Genomic DNA, 26,436 nt, shown 5'->3' with positions numbered 1-26,436 from the left:
GTTGTCTGTTCTGTCTGCATCATGTCCCTGAGGTCTCCGGTCCTCTGAAATTGGGCATCGTAATATTGTATCCCTCTCTTACCCCATGAGCTGTTCAGCCACGCCCCAGTAGGTTGGCACCCCTTTACTTCCCAGCCTTTATTACAACGTTGAAAAGAGCTAGTGTAAATAATCTACACATGAAAGAGCCCTGGTAGACCAAAGCTTCCAGTTTGTCCAGGTTCTGGCCCGGGAGTCTGTCAGGTGGGCTCAGGGGGACTAGAATAGATAGAGGACAGGAGGGAGGATCATGGGACCAATGGAAAGGGCATTAGCACCTGCCTAGCCCAAGACTCTCATTTCAACCATGAGGAAGCTGAGACCTGGGAGAGCAGGAGTCAGGAAGAACTGAGTCCAGATCCACCTTCAGACTCTTTCTAGCTGGGTGAACCCCAAGGCATATCACTTAACATGATGTCCCCCTCAGTTTCCTAGTCCCTAAAGGGATTCAGTCAATAAACATTAAAGCATCTATTAATATCCAGGTGCTCTGTTAAACCATGGGGATACCAAAAAAAATGGGTAAAAGACTGTGGTTTCAAGAAACTCACAATCTAAAGCCAGCTAGATACAGAATAAATAAGAAATAATTCACTGAAAGGAAGCTGGGATTCTAGCTGGGACTTAAAGGAAGCCGAGATGCTGCTAGATGGAGATGGGGCAGGAGAGCATTTCTACCATGGGGGGGAGGGGAGTACAGACTATATCCCAGAAACTCTCAAAGAAAGTTTTCTTTCTAACTAACAAAACAAAAATCAATCTCTAGGACTTCAACAAGGCAGAAAAGCACTCCGAATGTGACTTGTCTAGACATGCCATGCTCTGATGAGAAGGGAGAAACCATACGGGGCATGGAAATCATTTACAAGAACCTGCCAGGATCCCAGTAAGCTTGTCGAGGATTAGGGGCATCTGCAGAAGCTGGAATATGACACGTTCCAAGTGAAATATTGAGCCCTGGATTTAGAGAAATTGTGTTGTAAAGTGTGGGGCATTATTTTATTTTTATCCAGTTGTGTCATTTCATCAATATATGGAATTCTTGCTAATGCCAATTGTTCTATACTTTATAGTTCTAAAAGTATGGGGACATGGATCTAAATGAGCTGCTCACGGTGATATCATTAATATGTGTCACTTCAATAAATGTTTTTTTAAGTGTTTTCTTTGTACCAGGCCTACAGTGTTGGGAAAATAAAGGCCAAAATTAAACAGTTTCTATAGGAAAGAGGTTTCTGTTTCACTGGGCAAAGGAAGACCTTCCCGACTCAAAGCCATTCATTTGTCCACCTCTAAGCAATAGGGCTTTTCTTTGAAGTAATAAGAGAACAAAGAATAAGGAAATGTGGTTTCCTTTCTAATCATAATGGAAGAAACTAATGGAAATAAATAATGGAGGAAAAAGTAGTTTGTTCTATGTCGGTCAAGTAGCAAATTCTTGGAACATTTTGTGTCCTGTTAAATATGTTTGAGCACTTACTTAGGCCTTGGAAGGAGAAATGGGTAATGGAGGCAAGCGGCCATTCCCAGTGCTGGACATCCCTCCCAACTGGACCGTCAGGGGGGAGTTGTTTTGACTGTAACTTCTTGTCTGTTACAATTTAGCCTTCCGGTTTCTATGAGAGCTGCTGCTTGCATTCCCAGGGCCTACTGATCTCGGGGAGATCCTCTGCCATTCGTCGGGGGGCTGCTGGGGCTGCAGAGCTTGTATCTTTGCTCCAGTGATGAAATGAGCAAGTTTCCGGGCTTGCCTCCTGTTGCTTTTAGCTTGGAGATGTTGCCTCCCTCATCCTGTGAACAGTCCTTCCACTGAAATTAATTTCCTTTTTGTTTCTTTGTTTACTTTATGAAGCGATTATCAACAGCAACGTTCCTTTGCTATCTCCTGGGCAGATACTTCTCACAAGTTCATATTTACGGATGGCCTGGAAAGGGAGTCTTGGCGAACTGTACCATTGATGCTCTAGTTGAAGGGGAGGGGATAAGCTTTTAAAATGCCCACTTTGTGCCCCGGGCTCTGCTAATACAAACACAAACTTGACCCCCACAAGCACCCTGGAAAATAGGTGTTAACCCCATTTTACAGATGAGGAGACTGAGGCAGAGATTGAGTGGCAGTGTCTCAAGATGGATTTCCAGGCGGGACTTCCTGAATCCAGGCCACCTGGGGGTCAGTGTGTGGAGCCCTCCCTGCCAGGGGTGTGCCCATCCACAAGTGGGGAGCGGCTATTTGGCGCAGCCTCAGGTACTCGCTGGCTGTGACCGAGGGGCTCTGCCTCAGTTTCCTCATCTGTAAAATGGGAGGGAAACGGTAAACCCCTCCAGTGTCTCGGCCAAGTAAAGGCCCAATGGGACCCGAAGACTTGGGCTCGCCCGAAAGTGACTGAACGACCACCGGCGCAGACTTAAGTGTTCCCTAAGTGCTGCTGGGGTCATTATGGCCGGTGCCTTTCAGTGACCACGGGCCTCCAGTCATAGCCCACGTCACCCACGTGCCCCGAGGACCAAGTGGAATCTGAACCCAGATCCCGGGCTCTGGAGAGAAAGGGACAGGAGGAGCCGAGGAGGCCCCGCCCCCTCCTGGGTCGTCTCCTTTGGGGCCAGGTCTCCAGGGCAACACAGGCCCCGCCCCCTCAGCCTTCCCCGCTCTGCTCCTCCCGGCAGCGCAGGCCCCGCCCCTGGCCCTCCCCGGCGGCGGGGGCCGGGCCGGGCGGGGCGGGGCGGGGCGGGATCAGGTGACGCGGAGGCGGAAGCGGCGAAGCGGCTGCGGCGGGTGGGCCTAGCGGGGGCTGCCTCGGCGTCCCCTGTGGTCCGTGAGCCCCGGGGCGGGCGGCCCATGGAGAAGGCCGGGGGGCGCGGCGGCCCGCGGGGGCCCGTGCTGCACATCGTGGTGGTGGGCTTCCACCACAAGAAGGGCTGCCAGGTGAGCGGGGGAGGGGGGTGGGGAGGGGCTCTAGCCCCCCACCCACCCACGTGGGCCGGCCCCCACGTGTCTCCCACCCCCCGCGTGTCTCCCCCGTCCCCTCTTCTCGTCTGTCTCCCTGCCTGCCCCCCAGGTTCTCGTTCTGGCCTCCACCCTGCTCCCCAATACCTGTCTTCAACTCTTCCTGCTGCGTCCTTTCTTTGGGTTGATTCCCACCCACATTTGTCAGGCATCTGCGTGTATACCCAGTCTCCAGGGTAGGCTTAGAAACGAGCAGGCCCTGGCCCTCCAGACGCTTCGAGTCGGGGCCCCGGGTGGGCTCCCGCGGCTTCCCTTTGTGGCTGGGAGGAATGAGCCCCGGGCTGCTTTGGGGCGCCCCCACGAGCTGGCCTCGAGGGTCGGGGCAGCTGTCAGTCATCCCCACGGCCCTCGTGGCCCTAAGCCTGGTCTGGGCCTTCCCGGGGATCTGGGCCCTGCTGCGAGTCCTGCTCAGGCCAGGCCCCCATCTCTGCAGGTGCCCGGGAGTGGGGCTCCGGTGCACCTGCCGCCCTGGCAGCGCTCGAGCCCGTTCTGGGCCTAGGCCCGGGGCTGCCGAGCCCTCCCCGGTTCCTCCCCGGTGCTGCTGCCCGCCTTGGTCTGGGGCTTGTCCCCCCACTTCCTGGAGCCGGCCCAGGGGCCCTTTTGGACGCTGCCCCTTGGGCCTCCTGTTTGTGGCTTGTGTTTTATCTTTATTGACATTCAGGGCGGGAATCTCCCCAGGGTGAGGCAGACTGGCACAATTCCTGCTTCCCGTCCCTCCTGGGACCACGGCCGGTGGCTCCTCCAGCACTCTGCTCCCTCCGCAGTTGGCAGGGCCTTGAGGAGACCCCACTGGGGTCTGGCCCTCCTAAATTTAGAGAAGCTCCTCCCAGGTTGAGGCCAGGATGAAATTATAGACCATCTACCAAGATGTAGAAGGTTGGCAATCTGTTGATGGGGGAAGGCCTTGGGCCAAGAAAATCACAGATAATTGAGGCGTTGAAGTACATTTGCCTTGTAAATCACTTTCAGATATGAAAACATGTTTTAACTTGTTTAGCGATTTTTTATCTCATTAGTGTTTTGAATTGGAAACCCGTAGAGGAATAATCAGAAACTGGATTCTTTAATCCAAAGAGCTAGAAGGCTGAAGCCAGGATGTGCCATCCACTGAGAAGAGGGCTAGCCAGGGCCACCGGCTGTCCGACTGATCGCTCCCCAAGTGTTAGTAACTGCCCCCTGTTCCTCCGTTGTGCCGGGGGTGCAAACACAGAAAGGAAGCTCCTTGTTCTAGGGAAGCTTGGATGCTAGATACGGAAGCACATTTAGAACGAGTTTTGTTACAGATAATCATCATGATACTAGACCAGAACATGGAGGTGCCTTATTCCAGTCCCATTAGAGACAAGATTAAGGACCCTTGTAAGTAATAGTAACATTTCACACTCAGCCCTTTAAAGTTTGCAGAAATCTTTATCAAGGCGACCTTGCTTGAGGTTCATGATAAGGAAACTGAGGGTTCGTCAGTAACAGTAACGATTTTGAACCGAGGTTCCTCCTGGCCTCGAGTCCAGCTTGCTCCCTGCCAAGCTGCCTTTGGGTGTCAAGTAGAAGGGCTACAAATAGTTGGCATCCTGTCCCTCTTCCTTAGGTGAAAAGCATGTGAGTTGTTAAGGAGGAAGTGACATTTAATATGTAGTGTTTGAGTAAGAATTAGGGACTTGGGTGTGGACGCAGGAGAACCAAGAGGGCAGAGGGCAGTGGTCGGGGAAGGGAGCAAACTGGCCTCCTGAGAGAGGCCCCAGACTGGGCATCAGAGGGCCTCCCTGCTCCTCACCCTGTCCTCCCTGGGGGCCTCCAAGGCAGGGAGGGGGAGTTTATAGAAGGCTTGGGGATTAGCCTCAGAGGCCAGCTTTTCCATCCGGGTCCTTTATAATCCCTGTTTTTGATTGTAAACTTGATAACCATCCACTCAAATAAGTAATCCCGTCAATACACAAAGACCTTTTAGCAAAATTAGAATTAAACAACCAAGAATACCTGCTGCATCTCCTAAATCTGCTGGGAGCTAGAAGTTCCATTAACTTTGGCTTTGTATGTGAGTGTGGGTGGTGTAGATAAGTATATGGGGGGGGGGGGCACCTAGTTGAATGGAGCCATGGAAGACCAAGGTCTCCCATTTCATCCAGTGGTCCTGGTCTGTATCTGATCAGGGAACCCAGAGGGCTCTGGAGGGGAAACTGAGGCAGTGACCTTGCACACCCTCCCTCACTCAGACCCACCTCACTTGCATGTCCCGGCATCACCTCCATGATGTCGTGGCCGTCTTCCAGAACGAAGGACAAACAGCAAGAGCTTGTGTCAGGGGCAAGGTCTTCCTGACTGCAGGCCCAGCAGTCTTTCCTCTATACCATCCTGCCTTGGGAATATAATCATCTTGATTTAGGCATTTATATTGGTTGGCATGAACATCCACACCCACACACAGAGGCCCAGGATCTTAGAATCATATTCCCTCCATTTTTTTTGGTTTTGTCTTGATGCAAAAACCGAATCCTTCAACAAGTACCACTAGCAAAGACATAATAAGACCGTGGACACTTCAGCCCTAGGGAGTTAGAAGGGGCTTGGGAGTCTCATAGACCTCTCAAACTTGCTGTATCCCAAATGAACTCGTTACCTTTCCATCCAACCTGCCCCATCTTGCATCCTTCCCTCTGCCCAGGCTTGCACCCAAAGTGCTCATCTTTGACCCCTCACTCTCCCCCCTCCCTCCAATCAGTCACCAGGTCTCGCAGTTTCTTCCTTTTCAGCGTCTCTTCCCTAAGCCCTCTTCCCCCAGACACTGTTGTCACCTCCTGCCCCAGCCTCTCCTCCCTTGAGCCTGCCTCAACTCAGATGTTGTCAAATGGAGCTTCTTAAAAACAGGCTCTGATTAGGTGACCCTCCAGGGGGCTCTGGTGGTCTCCAGGACCAGGTGGGAAATCTGGGCTCTGTTCTTGCTCTGGCCTCTTGCTGCCTCCCAGTTTTCTCACATCTTACTCTTCCCCATTCTCTGTGATCCAATGACTCTGACCTTCCTCTTCCTCATCCCTAGGCTCCCAGCCGGGGGCAGCTTCTCTTGTTCCTCCTCTGAGATTGGCTCCCACTTGTACCTAGTCTGTGCCTCCTTGTTTACAGTGTCTCCCGGCTGGCCTGGCTGGGACTCTGGTGGCTTCTTTGTATCACTGGTGTTTAGAAGAAACACTTGCGTTGGTCTGACCTAACTTGAAAGCCCACAGAATCCAGCTCTCATGTAATAGATGAGCTAGTCAGAGTACCTTAGGTAGGACTCGAACCCAGGTCTGAGTCAGCCGGGACAGTGGGAGCACCGAGTGTAGTGCTCCGAACCACAGTGATGCTGCTGTAGCCCCCTTCTTTCCTTTGGTGTCATTCTGCCCCGCTTCCAGGGCCAGACGTGCTTCCTGAAGTTGGTTCTCACTATTGGACCAGCTAGTCTCACTTTCCGGGAAGCTCCAGAGTTCTAGGCCAGTCATGGACTGTCTGGGTCAACAGGTAGGAACAAGTTTTTCCTATTTAATTCCTGAGTTCTGGAATGGCCAAACCATCCACAGTTTACCCAGTCCCTCTTGATTGATTATTATTCTCTTTTGGGAGGAATATTTTGATTTATTTTGTTAAATATTTACCAGTTCCATGTATAGATTTTTTTTTTTTAATTTGAGTTCTAACCTCTTTCCCACTTCCTTGAGAAGGCAACTTTATATATCAATTTATATCAATTATACATGTTTTACAGAACATATTTTCATATTAGACATGTTGTAAAAAAAAAACACAGGCCAAAAATTAAAACAAGAAAAAGAAAGGGTTTTTTAAAGTATGCATCAGTTCTGCCTTCAGAATGAATCAGTTTTCTCTCCAGGCAATGAATAGCATTTTTTATGTGTTTTTTGGAATTCTTAGATCATTATCTTGGTGAGAATAGCTAAGTCTTTTACATTTGATCATCCTTACAAAGGTGCTGTTACTGAGTATAATGTTTTTCTGGTTCTGCTCCCTTTACTTTGCATCAGTTCTTATAAGTTTTCTCAAGTTATTCTTAAACCACCTCTTTGCATTTCTTGTAGCACAGAAGTATTCCGTCACAATCATATACCACAACTTGTTCAGCCATTCCCCAACTGTAGACGGTCCGGTTTTTCTGTCACCACAAGAGCTGCTGCAAATATTTTTGTTCAACTGGGTCTTTTTCCCTTTTCTTTGATCTCTTTGGGGTACAAACCTAGTAGTGGTATTGCTCAAAAAAAGGGAATGCATAGTATGTAGCCCCTTTGGGCATAGCTCTAAATTGCTCTCCAGAATGGTTAGATCAGTTTACAGCTCCACCAACAGTATGTTAGTTTCCCAATTTTCCTACGGGTCCACCAGCATTTGCTGTTTTCCTTTTTGTCATGTTAGCCAATTTGAGAGGTGCTATTCAGAGTTGTTTAACTTGCATTTCTCTGAAAAGTAGTGATTTGGGACATTTTTCATGTGCCTTTTGATAAATGACAGGCCGTCTCATTTTTCAAAAGTTGTATCATTTCACTGAAAAAGAAGTATCAGGTGGCAGAAGTAGCATAACTGAGTCAGAAAGTCATGATTTACACAAGGGACCAAGTGACAAAAAGTTATATTCAGGCTAAAGAGAGAAAGTGATGCCATGTGGGCCCAAAGAATGGCAGAGCGCCAAAGGGAGAGGAAAGCTGAACTTGTGGAAAACCCCAGAACCAAGAGAAGGAGCCAGATCCAAAGAAAGAAGCCAGGAGCGAGCCTCTTCTGTAGGCTTCCCTGTCCTGTGAGTCATATGAACTGTGCAGGTCCAGGGGTAAAGGTTCTCAAGTGTAGCTCATGTCATCTGCAAAGAGTGATAGTTTCGTTTCCCCCTTGCCTGTTTTTTTCCCTCCAATTTCTTTTTCTTATTTTATTGCTTTAGCCAGTATTTCTAGTACAATATTGAATAATCATGGTGATAACAAAAACATCCTTGCTTCACCCCTGATCTTACTGGGAAGGCTTCAGAGTACATCCCCATTATAGATAATGCATGCTCTTGATTTTATGTAACATTTTAAGAAAGGTTCTGTTTATCCTAATGGTTTCTAGTGCTTTTAGTAGAAATGAGTGTTGTATTTTGTTAAAGGTTTTTTTTGCATTTATTGATGTAATCATATAATTTTTGGTTGTTTTTGTTATTGATAACAGTCAATTATACTGATGGTTTTCCTAATATTGAGCCAGCTGCATTCTTGGTATAAATCCTACCTAGTCATAGTGTACAGCCTTTGTTATATAATGCTGTAATTGCTTTGCTTCTATTTTATTTTTTTAAAATGCAGAAATATTCACTAAGGAAATTAGTCTACAGTTTTCTTTCTCAGTTTTTGTTCTCCTTGATTTAGGAATTAAAATTATATTTATGTTTTGTAAGGAATTTGGTAGAATTTCTTCTTTATTTCTTCCAGCATTTTATATAGTATTAGGAGTAATCATTCCTTAAACTGTTTGGTAGAATTCACTTGTAAATCCATCTCACCCTGGGAACTTTTCCTTAGGGACATCATTTATGGCTTCTTCAATTTCTTTTTCTAAAATAGGATTATTTAAATATTCTATTTTCTCTACAGTTAATCTGGGCAGTTTATATTTTTGTAGTTATTCCTCCATTTCACTTAGATTGTCAGTTTTGCTACCATATAATTGGGCAAAATAACTCTTACTAATTGTTTTAATTTCATCTTCATTGGTGGTACATTCAGCATTTTCATTTTTGATACTAGTAATTTGTTCTTTTTTAAAAAAAATAATGGTTTATCTTTTTATTAAGTTTTTTAACCTTCAGTTTTATTAATTTCTCCTTTGATTTTTAGGATTTCCATTTTGGAGTTAAATTGGGGGTTTTAAATTTGTCCTTTTTCTAGTTTTATTTTTAATTGCATGCTCAATTCATTGATCTCTCTTCCTTTCTTTTATTGATGTGCACCTTTAGAGATTGAATTTTTTCCTAAATGCTGCTTTGGCTGCAGCCTGCAAATTTTGGAATGTTGTCTCATTTATTATTGTCATTCTTGTTAATGAAATTATTGATGACATTTCTATAATCTGTTTTTTGATCCATTCATTTTTGGATTAGATTATTTAATTTCCAATTAATTTTTAATAAATGTTTCTATGGCCCTTTATTTAGTGAAATTTTTATTGCATTATGGTTTGTATTGCATTTGATATTTCTATTTTTTAGCATTTGGTTATAAGATTTTTATAAATGGTCAGTTTTGGTGCCATGCAAAACTTAGAAAAAGCTATGCTTCTTTCTATTCCCATCCTTTTCCCCAGAAGTCTATCATAACTAACATTTCTGAGATTCTGTTCATCACCTTGACTGCTTTATTTATTTTATGGTATCTAATTCTGAGAAGGGGAAGTTGAGATCTCCACTTGTGTAGTTTTACTATTTCCTCCTATAATTAAACTTTAACTTTAAGAATTTGGATGTATATCATTTGGTACGGTTGTGTTTAATATTGATATTCTTCATGTCTATGATTCCTTTAAGAAGGAGCGATTATCCTGCTTATCCTTTTTAATTAGGGCTATTTTTGTGTTTGCTTTGGCTGAGATCACGATTGCTACACCTGTCGCTTTTACTTCAGCTGAAGCATAATAGATTCTGTTCCTGTCCCTTATTTTAACTCTGTATGTCTCTCTGTTTCATGGGTTTCTTATAAACAATATATTGTTGGATTGTCTTTTCTAATCCATTCTGCTATCTGCTTCTGTTTTGTTAGGTGAGTTTATCCCATTGACATTAACAGTTATGACTACTAACCACATTTTCCTCCATTCTATTTTCTTCTGTTTTGCTTCTGGCCACTGCCTTTAAAAAAAAAAAGAAAGAAAAAAAATTGCCTTCTTTATTGCCCTCTTCTCTAATCCCATTCTCTTCCTGCTTCCCTGCTGGCTAAGATAGAGTTCTGTTACCAATTGAATACATATAGTATACATGTTTCTTTTTTGAACAATTTAGATGTGATGTTTCCACCATACATACACACTCAGCATTTTCCTTTCCTCTGTAACAGGGCTTCCTTACTGCCTCTTTTTGTGAGCTAATTTTCCCCAATCTAACTTTCTCCCAGGGCATCCCTCTTTCTCCCTTATTTGTTTTTTAAAATATCATCCCAACATAACCCACTTCTTTCGGTGTAAACTCCTAACTTCTCAAATGATGAAGTTTTTGATGTCACGCGTATCATCTTCCCATATAGAAAGATGAACAGTTTAATCTTGAGTCCCTTATGATTTCTCATTTTTACCTTTTTATGCTTCTCTTGCACATTGTATTTGAAAGTCAGATTTTTTTCTCCTTAGCTGTGGTCTATTCATTGGGAGTATTTGAAAATCCTCTATTTTTTTAAATTGCCATTTTATTCCCTTGTGGGATCAGACTCAGTTTTGCTATTTTTGATTATAATCCCAGTTCTTTTGCCTTCTGAAATATATTCCAAGCCCTCCACTCCTTTCACATGGTAGCTACTAAATCTTGCATGATCTGGACTGTGGCTCTGTGAGATTTGAAGGTGGTTGTTGTTGTTTTTCCTGGGGGCTTAAACTATTTTCTGTTTGACCTGGGAACTCTGCACTTTGGCTGTAATGTTCTTGGGAGTTTTTATTTTGGGATTGCTTTCAGGTGGTGATTGGCTTCTACCCCCTGGCTTACTTGAGTGCACTTACTCAGGGCAGCTGCCATGATTTGGGTGTGTTAGCTGGTGTAAGCAGTGGTGTGTGTTGTACGTGCATGGTTTCTCTCCTAAGTGGTTTGCACATGTGGTATTGCATCATGCGTGTGTAGTGGGGGGAACATGTGTTGTGCACGTGTGTGCTTGTGTTGCATGTATTGTGTCTGTGTATGTTGTGCATGTGTGCCTCCCACTGAGGGACTGCCCTCAACAGAGATAAAAGGTACTGGAAAGATTGCCTGTGGAGACTTTCCTGTGGCATGCAGGAAGTAGGGGCTCATGCCTCAGCTGGGATTTGCCTCTCTGTGTGTGGGATGTAAAACTGTGTGATGGGATGTGTGTGGGTCTGGCTCTATCTCAGGGCTGCTACCGGACCGACTTCCTGGGCTGACGTGGACTAGGGTGGCTGGGGAACATTTCGGGGGGAGGGGGGGGGCAGAAAAGAAACAGAGGTTATCCTTTGATTGACGTTATTTCCAAAATTTTTACAGTGTACCTTTGCCTGCCTTGTAGCTGCCTGAGGCCCCTAGTAGGATGCAATGAGTAGCAGATTGGGCGAGGGCTAGGAAAACTTGAGTTCAGATGCGGCTGTGTGACTGAACAAACCATTATATCGCTGTCTACCTCAGTTTCCTTATTTGCAAACTAGAAATAATAGTAGCACTTGCTTCCGGGGTGGTTGTGAGGATCCAATGAGACAATAATTGTAAATCACTTACAGTGCTTGGCACGTAGTAGGTACTTGGTAAGTCTTTCCTTGTTTTCTTCCTTCCTCCTCCTCTCCCTGGTTTGTTTCTTTGTTTGGCAGGGTCACACAGCTGGAAAGCATTAAGTGTCTGAGGTTAGATTAGAACTCAGCTCCTCCTGACTTTGGGGCTGGTACTCTATCCACTGTACCAACTAGCTGCCCCACCTCCCTGTCTTTTATATACAAAATGTAACTGAAACTTTTCCATGTAAATGATTTTTTTCATATAACTTGAATAAATTCACATGACACCTCACATAGGCACAGGACCATCATAGAATTTTTTTTATCTTAGAAGCACATTTTCCTAGTCCATAAGAAAGGAGCCATATGCTTTTACAGGGATCACCAGGTGAGAATTAGATCACTTGGTTCCTAATTTTATCCGGATATGGTTTGTATTTTTTTTTTAGCTTTGAATTATTTTGGTGTTTTGTAAACAGAAGAGATGATTGTGTATTAATCAGACAACCAGAGAGTGTAAATATCTCTTTGCTAGTACTAACAGTCTTGCTGTAATGTCCACCACTTATATTTTAAATAACTTACTAATTCACAAAACATTGACATATATTCATTCTGGGTTTTGAATCTGGTTATATGTTTGATGCGGCCCTTTCTTTTCCTCCATCAGTCCTATTTTAAATGTATCATTTCCTTAACTTTTGCACCTCTTCAGATACGCCGATTCTTTGAAATGAGGTGGGGTTTGATCCTTTTCCTTGGGGTCAAAGTGGAGATGTATGTCATAGTGTGTCCAGTGACCCCTTTGCTTTTGTGTCAATAATGTTGGAAGATGTGACTGGCATTGGAGTCAGGCTCAACAAACCCTTCCAGAAATCGGTCAGGAAAAACAACCAGAGCAGACCAGGAAACTCTCAGAAGCTTTTTGGAAATCTTTAACTTCTCTGCTTCACCAGATCATTCTTGATGGGCCACACCCACCCAGGCTTCTCAGTTTCCTTTATTATCAAGCCATTCTGGCACCCACTGTCAACAGACCAACCCTGGTGGATCTAGCCCTAACCAGGTTCATCACTTTCTTTATTACCAACCCATTCTGGGACCCATTGCCATAGGAATCACTCTGGGACAACACTGAGATTTTCAAAGGGAGCTCTCCCCTATCCTTAGTACAGAGACTGGCACACAGTAGACACTTACTAAATGTTTATTGACTGAATGTTGTTTTTCCCACTTCGTGGAGGAGTCTAGATTGTTCATCCCTCCTTCCAATGGGGAGAATCCATCAGTGCTTGGAGAGGCATTTATAGATCTGTGGGGGTAAGGGATTGACAGATAATTGATGGGTTCTTATTGGGAACTTTTAGGACAGTGGATCAAAGCAAGGCTACTTGCTATGTGGACCCAAAGCCAGGTCTGGCAGGTATATGAGCTTGTAAATCCTTGAGTTTGATGATTAATAGGACAGAGATTTTGTAAACTTTTGTTGATTTCCTTCACATGCTAGAGCTCCCTGGCTCTAGCATTCTCTACTGGAAAAGCATGGTTGGTGACTAACCCATGATCCTGTGATCTCTAAGCTTAGTCTAGCTTTAGTGTTTTAAGTTTGTGGCGCTAAGGCAATATTCTTCTGGTTGTGCTGTGTAACAGCGTCATGGAAACTATCCTCTCCAAGAGTCAGAGTCATGACTGACTCAGAGGACAAGAGTATTCTGTGGCCTTCTACCAGAGGTGATTTGCATCCAAAAAGAAGTGAGATAATTTTAAAAAGCAGGCTTGGAAAAAGAAATGGGTCATGTGGTCCGAGCAAGGGACACACCTGAGAGCCCAGGTGCCACAGTGGTACCTACAGGATGTTCAGAAATGTGGGGACAGAGAAAATAAGTTATTGTTGACAAGGGCCGCCAGGGAGTTCTCGACTTGGGCCCTGAGAACTTGTTCTTAAAAATATTTTGGAAACTGTCTTTCAGGAGGTTAGGTAGCCCGGGATTAGAAGACGGTCCCGACTGTGTGCTAGAATCTCTGTGGAAGAGGCTGTGGAAGGATATAAGCAAAAGGTGCATAAGGTTGAAAAGGTGGGCTGGATTTGCCACCTAAATGTATTGATGGAAGAAGACTGATATTGCTGCCTGTCATTATAGGAACATAATGCTTATTATAGGATGCCAGAAAAGACCCTAAAATAGGGGCCAACTTTTCTAAAAACTTTAATTCTCCCCTTAGAGCATGGATTTTTAAACTGGAGCTTCTGAACTTAGATTTTTTTTTTAATGTTGATAACTATATTTCAATGTAATTGATTCTCATAGAATGATAGTTCTTATATACTGTATTTTATGCATTTAAAAAGGTAATTCTGAGAAGGCAGCCAAGGGTTCCCCAAACTCCCAAAGAGGTCAGGGGATGGTGAATGGCACAAAAATGGAAAGAAACTCCAGACTAGATCTTCTTGCTTTCTGTCTCAAGACTTTGCTCTCAGATTCTAAGAAAGAAGAGAGAAACTTCAAGCCTTTTAATAAGTTCATAATCACTTAGTTTTATATAGCATTTTAAAAAGTTTCTTGTCTTCTAAACTTAAACACCAAATAAAATAGACCAAATATATACAACATAAAAAAAAGGATTGTAGATTTCCATCATGTACAATTTACTTTTCTTTTTCCATATTTAAGTGTAGCCTATAGTTTTCAGTCTGTCCTGCTTCTTTTTGGTTTTCTTTTTTTCTGCAGTAGTCACACTCACATACTTTTATAAGTATCCATCCCACTCTGTTGTGTGGGTGATCTATCATGAAAATGATATCTACGTATCTCTATTTTACAGATTTGGAGTTCCCTTAGTTGCCCACAGTCATATTGGCAGTAGGTGATTGATTTCCTGGATTTAAGCTCAAGTACCTTCTGATGGAATCCACCACCCTACACTCTACTGGACTTTGTGTTTGTTATATCTTATAGCCGTCTTTTCTAGGAAGAAGGTAGGAGAAAACGAGGAGACTAGGCATGGAAGATCCTAAAAGGAGAGAAGGACTAGAGAAGAGATTCCAGGCGATTCACGAATGCTTCACAATTTTGAGTAGACCCTGCCCTCACCTCCACTGCTATTTAAAATATTAGTCCAGTTGGAGCTTGTTGCTCTGAAATCCTTTTTACATCTAAACATACCTCAAATCTGAGGTCATATTTCTGAGAAGAATTTTCTTTTGTCATTTTTCAGCTATTGCTTTTCAACTGAAGTCTTTTTGTTTCTTCCTAAAAGTTCCCCAAGTCATCGACTGCATGCCTGTGCTGAATACTAGCATTATTTAAAGATATAATCTGGTGTTTCCTTTAGAGCAGGTATTTTTACATAAGTTCTACCTCCCCTATGGTCAAAGTAGATGGCCACCTACACTGTCTGGTCTAAGAACTGAGCCTCATAAAACTTCTCTCACTCATACTATTCTGGACATTGCTTCTCTCTCTCAGCTGGGCTGACATGCCCATCATTTTGGCAACAAAAAAGCAGAAATTAATGTTATATTCTGAAGGTACCCTTTAAAATGGGTCTGTATTTCCTGGGAATGGAGGAGAGCTCTTCCCATAAATGTAGCTTATTTGTTCAGATTCATTATCTTGGAAAAAAAACTAATGGGCTAATGAGACATGTGATAGGTAAGTTCCAGTAGAAAGAGGAAAGGGGCAGCAATAAGTCTTGCCCTTAAAGGCCCTTTAAAAATTAAAATTATTCTTGTTTTTTTCTTCTTTTAAAAGCATATATCTTTAACAGAATGAAAAAAGAAGAAAAAAAGAGGCTCAGGCTCAGAGAAGGATAATAGGGTGAGAGTTGTTGGGATGATGATGAACTTTATTGCCAGAGAAAACTTTTATTTTGCTTGTTTTCTCTGCCAAGGAGATGACATTTGGATTGTCAAGGACAGAATAAAAATGGCTAATTGGTAGCTTAAATTCAAGTTAAATAAGGACCTAATTAGAGAGCATTGATCTGTCCTTGATAAGTTCAAGTCACCAGTCCCAGAACACTGCATTCTGGGGCCTGAAAGCACCGGCCAAGCTGACTGCTAATCCTCTGGGACGCTTTTCCAAAGGTCAAGGAAAATGAAGAAATGTCACAGAACAGGAGAAAGGCATCTTTCTTGATTTTCAGAAAATACATAAGAGTTATTGCAGGGCTATATACCACTGATCTCAACTTCAATTTCCAGAAAAATTTCAAAACAAGTTATTAAAGGGGAGAGAGTAAACATCTGGAAAAGGGAAGTAATACCCCGGTAGCCTGTATCACAAATCCCAATTTGGCCTGGCAGCCATTTTATTGGCCTTGAAGATCACTGTTCATAGAGTTTACCTGGGTTTGAGCAAATCATTTCACCAAGTTTCTCTTTTTAAAATGAGCTTTCGGAGTAGCTAGATAGCGCAGTGGCTAGAGAACCAGCCCTGAAGTCAGGAGGACCTGAGTTCAAATCTGGCCTCAGACACTTAACACTGGACAAGTCACTTAACCTCAATGGCTTCAGCAAAAACCAAAAAAAAAAAAAAAAAAAAAGAACTAAAATGAGCTTTCATAATCTATCACATTGAAGTGGGAAGAGCTTTTCATACATCTGTTCATTTGGTGGGATTGGCCCCATCTGAGATCTACTTTTATTCCCAAATTAGACCTAAAGCAATGGCCAGAGAACTTCCACTGTCATCTTGGAATCACGGGAAGCAACAATTAGTCTGGCTTTCTTATTTGTACATAGGCAGTACAGTTTTATAGAGTTTCTCCCCCACCAGTCTTTTTTCCTTTAATTCTGTTTAAATTGATTTTTCTTATACAACAACAACAACAAAAATCTTTATTTTCATGTAATCAACTCCATCTATTTTATGTCCTATAATTTCTTGTTTGTTAGATAGCTGAGAACTTTTCTCCTTCCTATAACTGAAACAACTTTGTCACTTGATAATTTCCAATTTTCTGTGATCTTTTAAAAATATTGAAGTCATCAGTCTAATTGGAATTTATTGTAGTTCATGGTAAGAGATGAATCTTATCCTCCTTTTTTTGCTGTGATACTATAGTTTTCAGAAATTAAATTTTTTTTTTAAATAAGCAAGCATGTTTTTCTCTCCTTCTGACCTCCCCCTACCAGGAAAAATAAAACCCTTGTAAAAATAAGCAGAAGTCAAGCAAACCAGATTCTTGTATTGTCCATGTCTGATAACGCATGTCTCATGCTGCATCTTGAGTCCAAGATCTCTCTAGCAAGAGTTGGGCAGTACACTTCATCATCAGTTCTCTGAAATCATAAGCGATGGCTGAGTTAATCTGAATTCTTAAGTTTATCAAAGTCTTTACAGAGGTGGTGTTAAGTGGAAATGGTTTCCCTGATTTTATTCTCTTTACTTTGCATCAATTTGTGAAAGTCTTCCAGTTTTTTCTGAAACTCTCCCTTTCATCATTTCTCATGGTTCAATAATAGTCCATAACATTCACATGCCTTGGGATGGAGAACCCCTTCGTTTCCAGTTTGTGGCCACTACAAGAAAAGTTGCTATGAATATGTTTGTATTATGGTCCTTTTTTAGCTTTCTTTAATCTTTTTGGGAGAATAGGCCTAGGAGACATATTGCTGGGCCAAAGGGTGCAAGATTTTTTATTGAGAACTTCCTCCCCCTAAGTTCTGTGGTCTTGGATTTCTGAAAAACTCATATGTTTGTGAAGGAACCTCCATGGCCGGCTGGTCCAACCCATGCCTTTCCTTGACCTCCAAGGAGAGAAAATCTCAGCCTCCCAGGGCTTCCCCTTTTCCATCTGGCACACCTCTCCTTAAGTCATCAAACTTAAATTGGTCTCTGCCACTTCCACCCATTGCTCCTACTTTTCCCCTCTGGAAAAGAACACCTTTAATTCTTCTTCTATAGCACAGCTGAATAAGAACAGCTTGGGACTTGCAGAAGGATTTACGAGGCACAGACTTAGGGAATGCAGATTATGCAAGGAAATAGTGTACCCCATCACAGCAGCCTGCAAAAAAGTGGCACTTAACTGAACAGTGCCCTGGACTAAAGGCAGAGAGTTCAGATCCTGCTTCCCACACTCCCTTGCTCCCTGCCTCAGTTTCCTCATCTGTAACCTGGATAGAATAATAGCACCTACCTTTTCAGGGCTGTTGTGAAGATAAAATATCATCATATTTGCAAAGCACATGGTAAGCACTAAGTACTCTAGTAAGTGCTGGCTGTCATTTAATGCCTAGCAAGATGGAATGAAACATTAGAAGCGCCCTATTTTTCATAAACTAACATATGGGATGCTACAGGGATGACAAATCCCTGTATCAAGATCAAAATTTCCTTGAGAACTCATCCATTAAAGTAATGCTACCAAAGCTTTTCAACTGAAGTCTTTTTGTTTCTTCCTAAAAGTTCCCCAAAGTCATCGACTGCATGCCTGTGCTGAATACTAGCATTATTTAAAGATATAATCTGGTGTTTCCTTTAGAGCAGGTATTTTTACATAAGTTCCCAGAGACCCAAATGTTGCCCACAGTAGCCTGGACAGAACATTCATCTGTAATAATTTAAGAAGAAAAAAGTGGGAAAGAATTGTAAAAATGGATCATCACATCGAACAGATGTGACAGGTAACTGTCCAAAAGTAGGGAGGAGTTTATTGCTCTCTCTTTTGGAACTCTTTAGTTTCCATTGTTTGTTCTTTCCACTTATAGTTATCATCATGGTGCATATTGCCATTATTTAGCCTGTAGCAGATCATGAAAGTCTTCTCACGCTTCTCTGTTGCCTCTTACAGCACAATCCTATTCCATTGCATTCTTGTACCCCAGTTTGTTCCATCAGTTGAGGGGCATCTGCTTTATTTCCCGTTGTTTGCGTGCTGCAAATGTTTTGGGGTCTGTGGAGCTTTTTTCCTGTTTGTCAGTGGCTAGCTACCTTGGGGTAAAACAGTAGAATCTCTGGATCAAAGGGTATGGACATTTCAGTCCATATAATTTTTATTATGTTATGTTATGTTATATTATATTTATTATATTATAATATTTGCATGATTTCAGGCTGCTTTCCAGAATGGCTGTCCCATTTCACAACTTTACTAACAGTACATTAGTGCGCCCATTTCTCTACAAGCCCTCCTACGGTGACTTCCTCTCTTTTGCCATTTTTCCCACTTTGCTTAGTCTGCAGTGAAACTTTAAAGTTTTTTTTGATATTCATTTAGAGCATTCTTTGTTGTGGTGTTAATACATTGCAATTTATCTTTGAAAATCACTTGTTCATATACACCTATCCCTTGGGCAATTACTTTTGTTTTTATCTCTTTCTCTTAGTTCTTCATTTATGCCATCCTGCTTTCGAGTTTTCCCAGCAGCTCTTCTCAAATAATGAGTTCTTTCCTAGGTTATTTATGTTTTCAGCCTTATCAAACACTAGGTTATTGAGTTCCATGATGTCTGATTCTCCCTTATCTAGACTGTTCCAGTAGTCTAGTTTTCTATATTTTTTAATCAAATGGTTATCACTGTATCAAATGGTTTTGATGACTGATGTTTTTTAATAAAGTTTAGTATCTCACCTTAATATTCTCCTTCATCCTCACATTTTTTTCTGTATTTCCTTTGATATTCTATATTTCTTGTTCTTCCAGATGAATTCATTATTTTACTTGATTCTGAACAATATTTCTTTATGGTAGTTAAGTTCCATTCTTTTGGTAGAATTAAATGTGTAAGTTAGCTTTGGAAATCTTTTAATTTGTCTGCATTGGAATGCCTAGAACAATGACTATTCCTCCATCTATTTAAATTTTTATTTTTAAAGGGATATTTACAAAAATCTCTTCCGTTATTTAGGATCCTTTAGCAGATTGACTCCTAATTTTCTTTGTATTTTGAAGTTGTTTTGAATGAGACTCGCCTTTCTTTTCCTATATCCTGAATTTTATTATGTGAAAACACTATTGATTTTTGTGGGTTCATTTTGCTCAAGCTAGTGAGAGGATTTTCTCTTTGACCCTAGAGGCAAAAGGGAACCCCTGGAGTTTACCAAGAGTGGGCCCCACTTGGGAGTTGTAGGAGTAGGTAGAGTAGGATAGAGAAGGAGATTTGGATTGTGGGGAAACTTCAGCCAGGGAGACCTAGAGTCTGGCAGTGTTCCAGAGGAGAGTTGCCGAGGCCCTGATGAGCGCAGGGACCAGTGGATGCCAGAGGTTGTTTGTGGAGGTAGACACTCTTAAGATGGGCAAGGGGTCAGCTCCATGGAGTGACCGAGAGTGAGGAGGATGCCAGGATTGTGAAGTCAGGCCCCCAGAGGACGGGACGGCCATGGAGCCTCCAGTGGGTGGTTTGGTTGGTATTGCTTTAAATCTGTAACTTGACATGTCACTTCCTTTATCCTGTGGCTTTCCTTAGTCAAGAACATTCGATGGTTTTCCATCTGTTTCCTTTATTTATGTTTGAATTCTTTGATAGTTGTCTTCAGTGGTATGCCGTGCTGGGAGTGTCCTCATGAGTTATAATCTAAGAATTTGTCACTATTGTTCATATATTTCCATTTTCCTAAGTTTTTTCTTCTGAGTATACACTGACATGCTAGTGATTTCTGGGAGTTGTCTTTTCCCAAAATATTCTACTGAAGCTATTTATCCGGATTGTATAATGAAAAGAGAGAGATTTAGGGATCAGAATACCTGGGTGTCTTACTGTGATTTACTGAGGTTAAATAAAGCCTCCTCTTCACAGCTACTTGTTTTGTTTTTTAAATTCTTTGTTGGTCAGGATTATTTCTTTATCCTTTCTTCTTTCAATGTGTGTGTGTGTGTGTATCTATATTTATATCTATAGAGAGAGAGAGATATTCTATAAATATATGTTAAAAAAGTAAATGGTGAGCATGAACAGCCCAGTTCCCTTAGCCGGATAACCTCTGAGTTTCTCCATGACAGACAGTGTTCTTGGTTTCAGGGAAATAGTTTTGATCAGCTTAAGAAAAAAAGTTTTTGTTTGTTGTAATGTGCCCTGCCTTATTTTGGATTTTGGTCATTTGATTTTCTTCCCTTTTTTGATTAAATTTGCTAAGGCCTTATTAATTTTATTGATCCTTTTTAAAAAGAATTACCCAGCTCTTTGATTAGTTTAGTTCCCTTCTTATTAATTTCTCCTTTAATTCTGCCAATTTCTCATTTGTTTTTGGTTCTTTAATTTGTTCATTTCCCAACATCCTTAACTGGCAACTCACCTCATTGATTTTCTTTTTCCCACTGTCCTTGTTAATATATGTGATTAATGATCCAATTTGCCTCTGGCTGCTGCTTTGCCTCCATACCACGAATTTAGCTAGACTGTATGTCTGTGGGGAGAGGCGATAAGCAGATGTAGAGAGAATATGGATGTGGGGGGGTTGAAGGTGCCCCCACCCCCACTTTCTGGTCTCCTTCCTCTTTCCCTCCGTCCCCTCCCCAGGATTCTTCATGCAGTGGCCCCGGCCTCTTGGCTGGGCCTAGACTCTGGGCTCTGGTCCCTTCCTCCCTGTGCCCTGGGGCTGGAACACTTCCTCCCCATCTCAGCCTCCAGATCCCATCTCCCACTGCCGGGGTCCGGCCCCTGGGAAGCACATGAAATACCTGTGGGCCGCACAGTGACTTAACTTTGTAGTGTTGCTGTTAGCCGTAGTTTGTCATGCTTTTTTTCATTTTGCTAAACCTTTCTCCTCACATTTTAATGTGGTTGGGGGTGGGGTTAGGTCACATGCCTGGAACTCTCTGTCCCCCAGGTTCCCCTTCCCTCTAAGACCCTCTCCCATTTAGACTGTGGAGGTAGTTACCCATGGTCTCCCCCTGGGATTGGAAGCTCCTGGAGCACAGGGACCACTGCCTTTTGCCTTTCTTTGTATCTCTGGTGCTCAGTCCGGCACCGGCCCATAGCTGGGCTCAATCACCGTGACCTGATGCACTTCTCCGAAGAACAGGAGGTGCAGTGTTCAGAGCGGCACTTGTTAAGGTGGCTGCCATCTGGTCGGCTTTGTGCCAGGCCCCGGAGAGAGAACGCAGTCCCCACCCTTGAGGAACTTTGTATTCCACGGGGACAAAGCAACATGTGTCTGGAACATTAAATACAAACTATATGCAAAGCCATTTCCTGGGGCGGGGCATTATGGCCTGGTAGAACAGGAGCCAGGCTTCTGTAACGGGGAACCTGGCATGGAGCTGCCAGGTAACTTAGGGATTGGCCCAGGCAGGCCGAGGGCACAGGCCCAGGGGGAGGGAAGGAGCCCCTGGCCGCCCCTCTGGAGCCAACCCCGCATGAAGGTGAGAGGTGGGCCAAGGCCGACCAGGCTGGGCTGCCCCAGGACTCCGGGTGCCGTGTGGGCAAGGCTGGGGCTCTCCATCCCCCACGTGTTCATTACTGGGGGCTCTCCATCCCCCACGGCCAACGTTGTGCTCTGGGGCGTTGATTTTAACTTCGGGCCCCAGCCTGCCAGACTTTTAGGGAAAGTTTTGTGTCACTTTAAGCTGGGTCCTCCTCCTGTTGTCTGTCCTTCCTGTTTTTGAGGGAGGCCCTGGGCAATGTTTTCCTTCTCTCTGCTGATGTTTTCTTGTTCCTTCTTCACAATAACCTTAGCAGTTCTCTATCATGGTGGCTGGAGAGCTGTGGAGGCCCCTCTCTGACCCATGCTGGGCCGGTGACCCCGAGCAGTGGCTTCCAGACTCATTAGAGAAAGAAAATATTGTGGGTCACTCAGCAGGATTGTTGTGGGGCCGCCCATCCCCTCTGCTCTCTGACCCAGGAGGTGCCCTGTTTTCTGTTACTCTTGGCTACAGGAGCCCCTAAATGCAGGCAAGCTGTGGCAGATTGTGGGACCCCCCAGCTCTGCCCATTCCACACCTAGCCTCCCCCTCCACACTCTGGGATCTCCCCCAACACGAGGGCCAGCAGGACTCCCGGCTCCCAGCCTGGTTTTCCTGCTCTCCCCATTTCTGTACAGAATGCCTGTGCCAGGCTGGCATCCCCTCCCCCCACCTGCTTCCATATTCTGGCCTCCCTAAGCACTCCTTGAGCAATCCACCCGCTGCCCTCCCAGCCATGAGGGGAAAATAGTTCTGGACAAGTATCGGCTCTGGGGTGGCCCTCTCACCACCGCCTCTGGACGGTCCCAGGACTGCCCCCTCCCCGGACGTCTGCTTAGTGTCTTCCTGGCTCCCTCCTCATTAAATTGGGGTTGGGGGAGCAAGAGGAAGCTTGAGCTGCCACGTTGGCCCAATGGGCCGGTGCATTGGGCTAAACAGTCTTATTTCCCCATTAATGTCATGAGCTTCTGGGACAAGAACTTGTGATTCATTTTATCATCTCTTTTAGCATGAAGTAGGGACCTAGCAAAGCGTTCAGCCGCACGGGTTTGATCAGTGAGCCTCAAGCAGCGTCTGAGACGTGCCCCCAAAAGGATCTGAACAAGAAGTTTTCTCATAAAGCCCACAAAAGCAGGGCTGGGGGTGGGGCAGTGGGGCCCTGCTCTGGGTGCTGAGGGTGCTCTGCCAGTCTCCTTTCATCTTCTCCATGATTTCTGCTGCCTTGAGCTCTTCCTGCTTCCTAGTTCTCCACTTTCTCCCTGACCTTTATCTCTCTCTCTTTCTGCCTGGCCCACATCACAGTGCCCAGCATGTTTTGTGGTTGCTGCCACCGTTGGGTCGGTCAGTCGTGCCCGACCCTTCACGGCCCCGTTTGGGTTTGCTTGGCAGAGACATTGAGTGGCTGGCCGTTTCCTTCTCCGGCTCATTTTACAGACGAGGAAACTGAGGCAGGTAAACTAGAAAAGTGTCAACCGACACTGACCACTGTGCCACCTCCCTGCCTCCACCCAGCACGTGGTAAGGGTTTCATAAGTGCTCTATCTCTCTGCCTCCCTGTGCTCTGTCAGTAGTGGGAGGCCTAGTGGCCAGAGCACTGGGCGGGGCTCCAGAAGACTCATCTCCTGACCTCAAATCCAGCCTCAGACACTTACCAGCTGGGTGACCCTGCCTGCCTCAGTTTGCTCATCTGTAAAATGAGCTGGAGAAAGAAATGACCATTCCATTCTCTGCCAAGAAACCCCAAATGAAGTTGTAGAGTCAGACATGACCGAACAACAGTCAGCCTGCCGGGGTGTCCTCCTGCTCCCCAGTTTTCTGACCAGCACATTCTTTTCTCTTTTAGGTTGAATTCTCATATCCTCCCCTGATCCCAGGAGAAGGCCACGACAGTCACTCCCTACCCGAAGAGTGGAAGTATTTGCCTTTCCTCGCCCTGCCCGATGGAGCTCACAACTACCAGGAAGGTGAGGGCGGCCAGGCCCCGGGGGGCACTTGGGGCGGTGTCTGCGGCCCCCGGAGGTTTTGCGGAGGAGCCCACAACCCGAGGTTTTCCTCATCATTCTAGAGTTGCTGGAGGAACCTGTGCACTCCTCCAGGGATCTGAGCCCAGATTGTGCCCAGTGTTCAGCCAGCCAGGCAGGGAGTAGCAAAGCCTTGATTTGTGCTTCTGAGGCCTCCGAGGAACAAAGCCGGCGCTGGAAGCACTCCTCCGTCCCGGGCCCTGTGGCTGTTGTGAATGGGGGGGCGGGGAGGCAACCCCAGGGTGGCTGAGCCCTTTCCCGAGTCATTATGTCCCCTGCCTGCTTCCCTTCCTTTGACGGGATGGCTGCATCCCGGGCGCATGCTGGGCAAAATTTCTCTCCCTGCCTAAGAAAGATAGTTACCTTTTATTCCAGTTCTCTGGTAATTACTATTGAATCCTGTTATAGGTATTTCAAACCGTCCCTACCTGCCTTCCCCCTCTCTGCTAGTCCTTATCCCAGCCCCCTAAATTACTTTGATTCAATTCAACAATTATTTATAAAGTAGCTGCCGTGTGCAGGGAACCGTGTCGGGGCTGGCGATCCAGAGAACAGACTGCCCAGTTCTCCCCGGCCCTCCTGACACGGGGCCAGGGCTGGTGCCATGGTACAAGGAGGCAAAGTAGGGCAGAGCCAGGCCCCCCCTCGCTGGAAGCCCGGCACTCCGCCGTGGGGGTGTCTCCCCTTGTATTTTCCACTTGTGTGGTGTGGACCAGAGGGTCCGTAATAGAATCTGGGAGGCTGTATTGGGCCCTTCAAGGTCCTCTGGCTTCTCAGAGATCAGGCCTGTCAGGACCAGAGACACACCGAGAGACACCCACAGAGCGCCTGTGGCCCTGAGGGCTTGGCTCTTTTGGCCACAGAGATGAGTGAAGGGCATCTGCTGAGGTCTGGAGGGCCTGCGGTTCTCACCGACCCTGGGGAAAGCAGAACCTTTCGGAGCCCTGCACTAGGACCAAGAATGGCTCCCAGGCAGGGGTCCCATACTGAGAGACATCTGGGAAGTTGGGCTTTGTTTTTGTTTTTTCTTGGATTTTCTTGGACCAGAAATCTGTTTTCTCTTAATTGGTCTGAGGTAGCATTGCTGCCAAAATTGAGACTCATCCTCTTTTTAGGAACAGATTTCCAAATTGTGGAGCTCACTGGCCTTTCCACGTGTGGCCCTCTGACTGCCTTTCCTGACAGTCACTTTTGCCATCTACTTCTAGTCCCTTCCCAGAGCCGGTGTGGGGGGGTGGGGAGTGGAGAAGTAGTGAGGAAGCCAATTTCTGACTTAAACTCCCCCACCGCTTCCTTCCCCACCCCCCTGCCCAAGGCCATAAGTGAACTCACATGCTGGTTTGCTTTACTCCCCTCCCCCGCTGCCTCCTGCCTCCCACCTTCTCCTGTCGGGGGCCCCCAACCTTTTTGTGAGGAAAAGCTATTTTTCCTTTCTTTGAAGCTGGAGGTCACGGTGGGGAGGGCTGTAATCACAGCCTTGTTGAGTGGCTCCTGCCAAGTGCTGTCATTGTACTGGGAAATGAAAAAGGCCGTGAACGTGAAGCTGCCGATAATCACGCCGCCGCAGCCCTGAGCCCTTTCCCAACCTAATGAGCAGTTTTCACAGCGGATTCCAGTTTCAAAAGAATGAATTTCAATCTCTTGGTTTCCTTCAAAATCATATTATTAAATGTGGAAAATTATTTCCAAATTACCCCGAATCTTTAACCTGTAGTCATTTAGCCCAGTCTTCAGGGTATGGTATATTCATGGTATAGAGAGAAATTACCATAATGATGCTCAAAATGCACTTTTAATAAGAGCCCAAACAAGTATTTGGAACCAGAGGAATGGATGAAGACATAGAACACCATTATCATTTCATATAATTGAAAAGTTTATCTGCATTCAACTTTTATTTCTTTTTTCTCAATTACATGTAAATACAAATTCTTGTCCTTTTTTAAAAAATGTAAGTTCCATGTTTACTCTCTCCCTGTGTCCCCTTCCCCCTTCTGGAGAAGGCAGGCACTTTGATAAAGATTATCCATGTGCATTCATGCAAAACATATTTCCATATTAGCCCCAAGAATAATAAAGAAAGTTTAAAAAGTATTCTTCCATCTGCATCCAGATCCCATCACTTCTTTCTCTGGAGGCGGATAGCGGTTTTCATCCTAAGTCCTAAGTGAATTTCTCTGACTATCTTGTAGATACCGTGTTTTTCCACCTGCCCCCCCGAAATGGAAACGGAATGACAGTGTACGGTGTCTCTTGCTACAGACAGATTGAAGCCAAGGTATGTATCCTGACAGAAAGAAGAAATCTGTAGAATAAGATTGCCCCTTTATAGGCCTTTAGAGGAATATTTTTGCAAGTTTCGGTGGCGTGGTGTTAACTTGAGTTCAGAATGATACACATTTTGTGTGTTAGACAAGGAATCCCCCAAGTCTCAGTGCACCTCAGGCTTTAGTAGCATAAAAGTGCACGAGGCTCCCTGGTGCACCCCAGATAGCTTCCCATTATAATTTATATCCTACATGATACTTCATTTCCATCCAAAATGGAACTTCCTGTTGTATTCTTTATTGTTTCCTTGGATTTTCCCATTTCTGG

At 44.6% G+C, this 26,436-nt stretch overlaps 1 protein-coding gene across 1 annotated transcript in view; it reads left to right on the top strand.

Annotated features, from left to right (window-relative positions):
• The first annotated feature begins 2,773 nt into the window (after positions 1–2,773).
• AVL9 (AVL9 cell migration associated) overlaps positions 2,774–26,436 on the top strand; it is a 60,724-nt gene continuing 37,061 nt past the window's right edge. Inside the window, exons 1-3 of the mRNA XM_074284345.1 lie at positions 2,774–2,962; positions 23,664–23,784; positions 26,034–26,119. Of these exons, the coding sequence (XP_074140446.1) occupies positions 2,876–2,962; positions 23,664–23,784; positions 26,034–26,119 (294 nt within the window). The 5' untranslated portion in view covers positions 2,774–2,875. The remainder of the gene's footprint in view (positions 2,963–23,663; positions 23,785–26,033; positions 26,120–26,436) is intronic.

The sequence above is a fragment of the Sminthopsis crassicaudata genome, chromosome 1 (assembly GCF_048593235.1).
Source record: "Sminthopsis crassicaudata isolate SCR6 chromosome 1, ASM4859323v1, whole genome shotgun sequence".
Lineage (NCBI taxonomy): Eukaryota > Metazoa > Chordata > Mammalia > Dasyuromorphia > Dasyuridae > Sminthopsis > Sminthopsis crassicaudata.
Note: the sequence above shows the minus strand (reverse complement) of the source record. Positions and strands in the feature narration are given on the sequence as shown.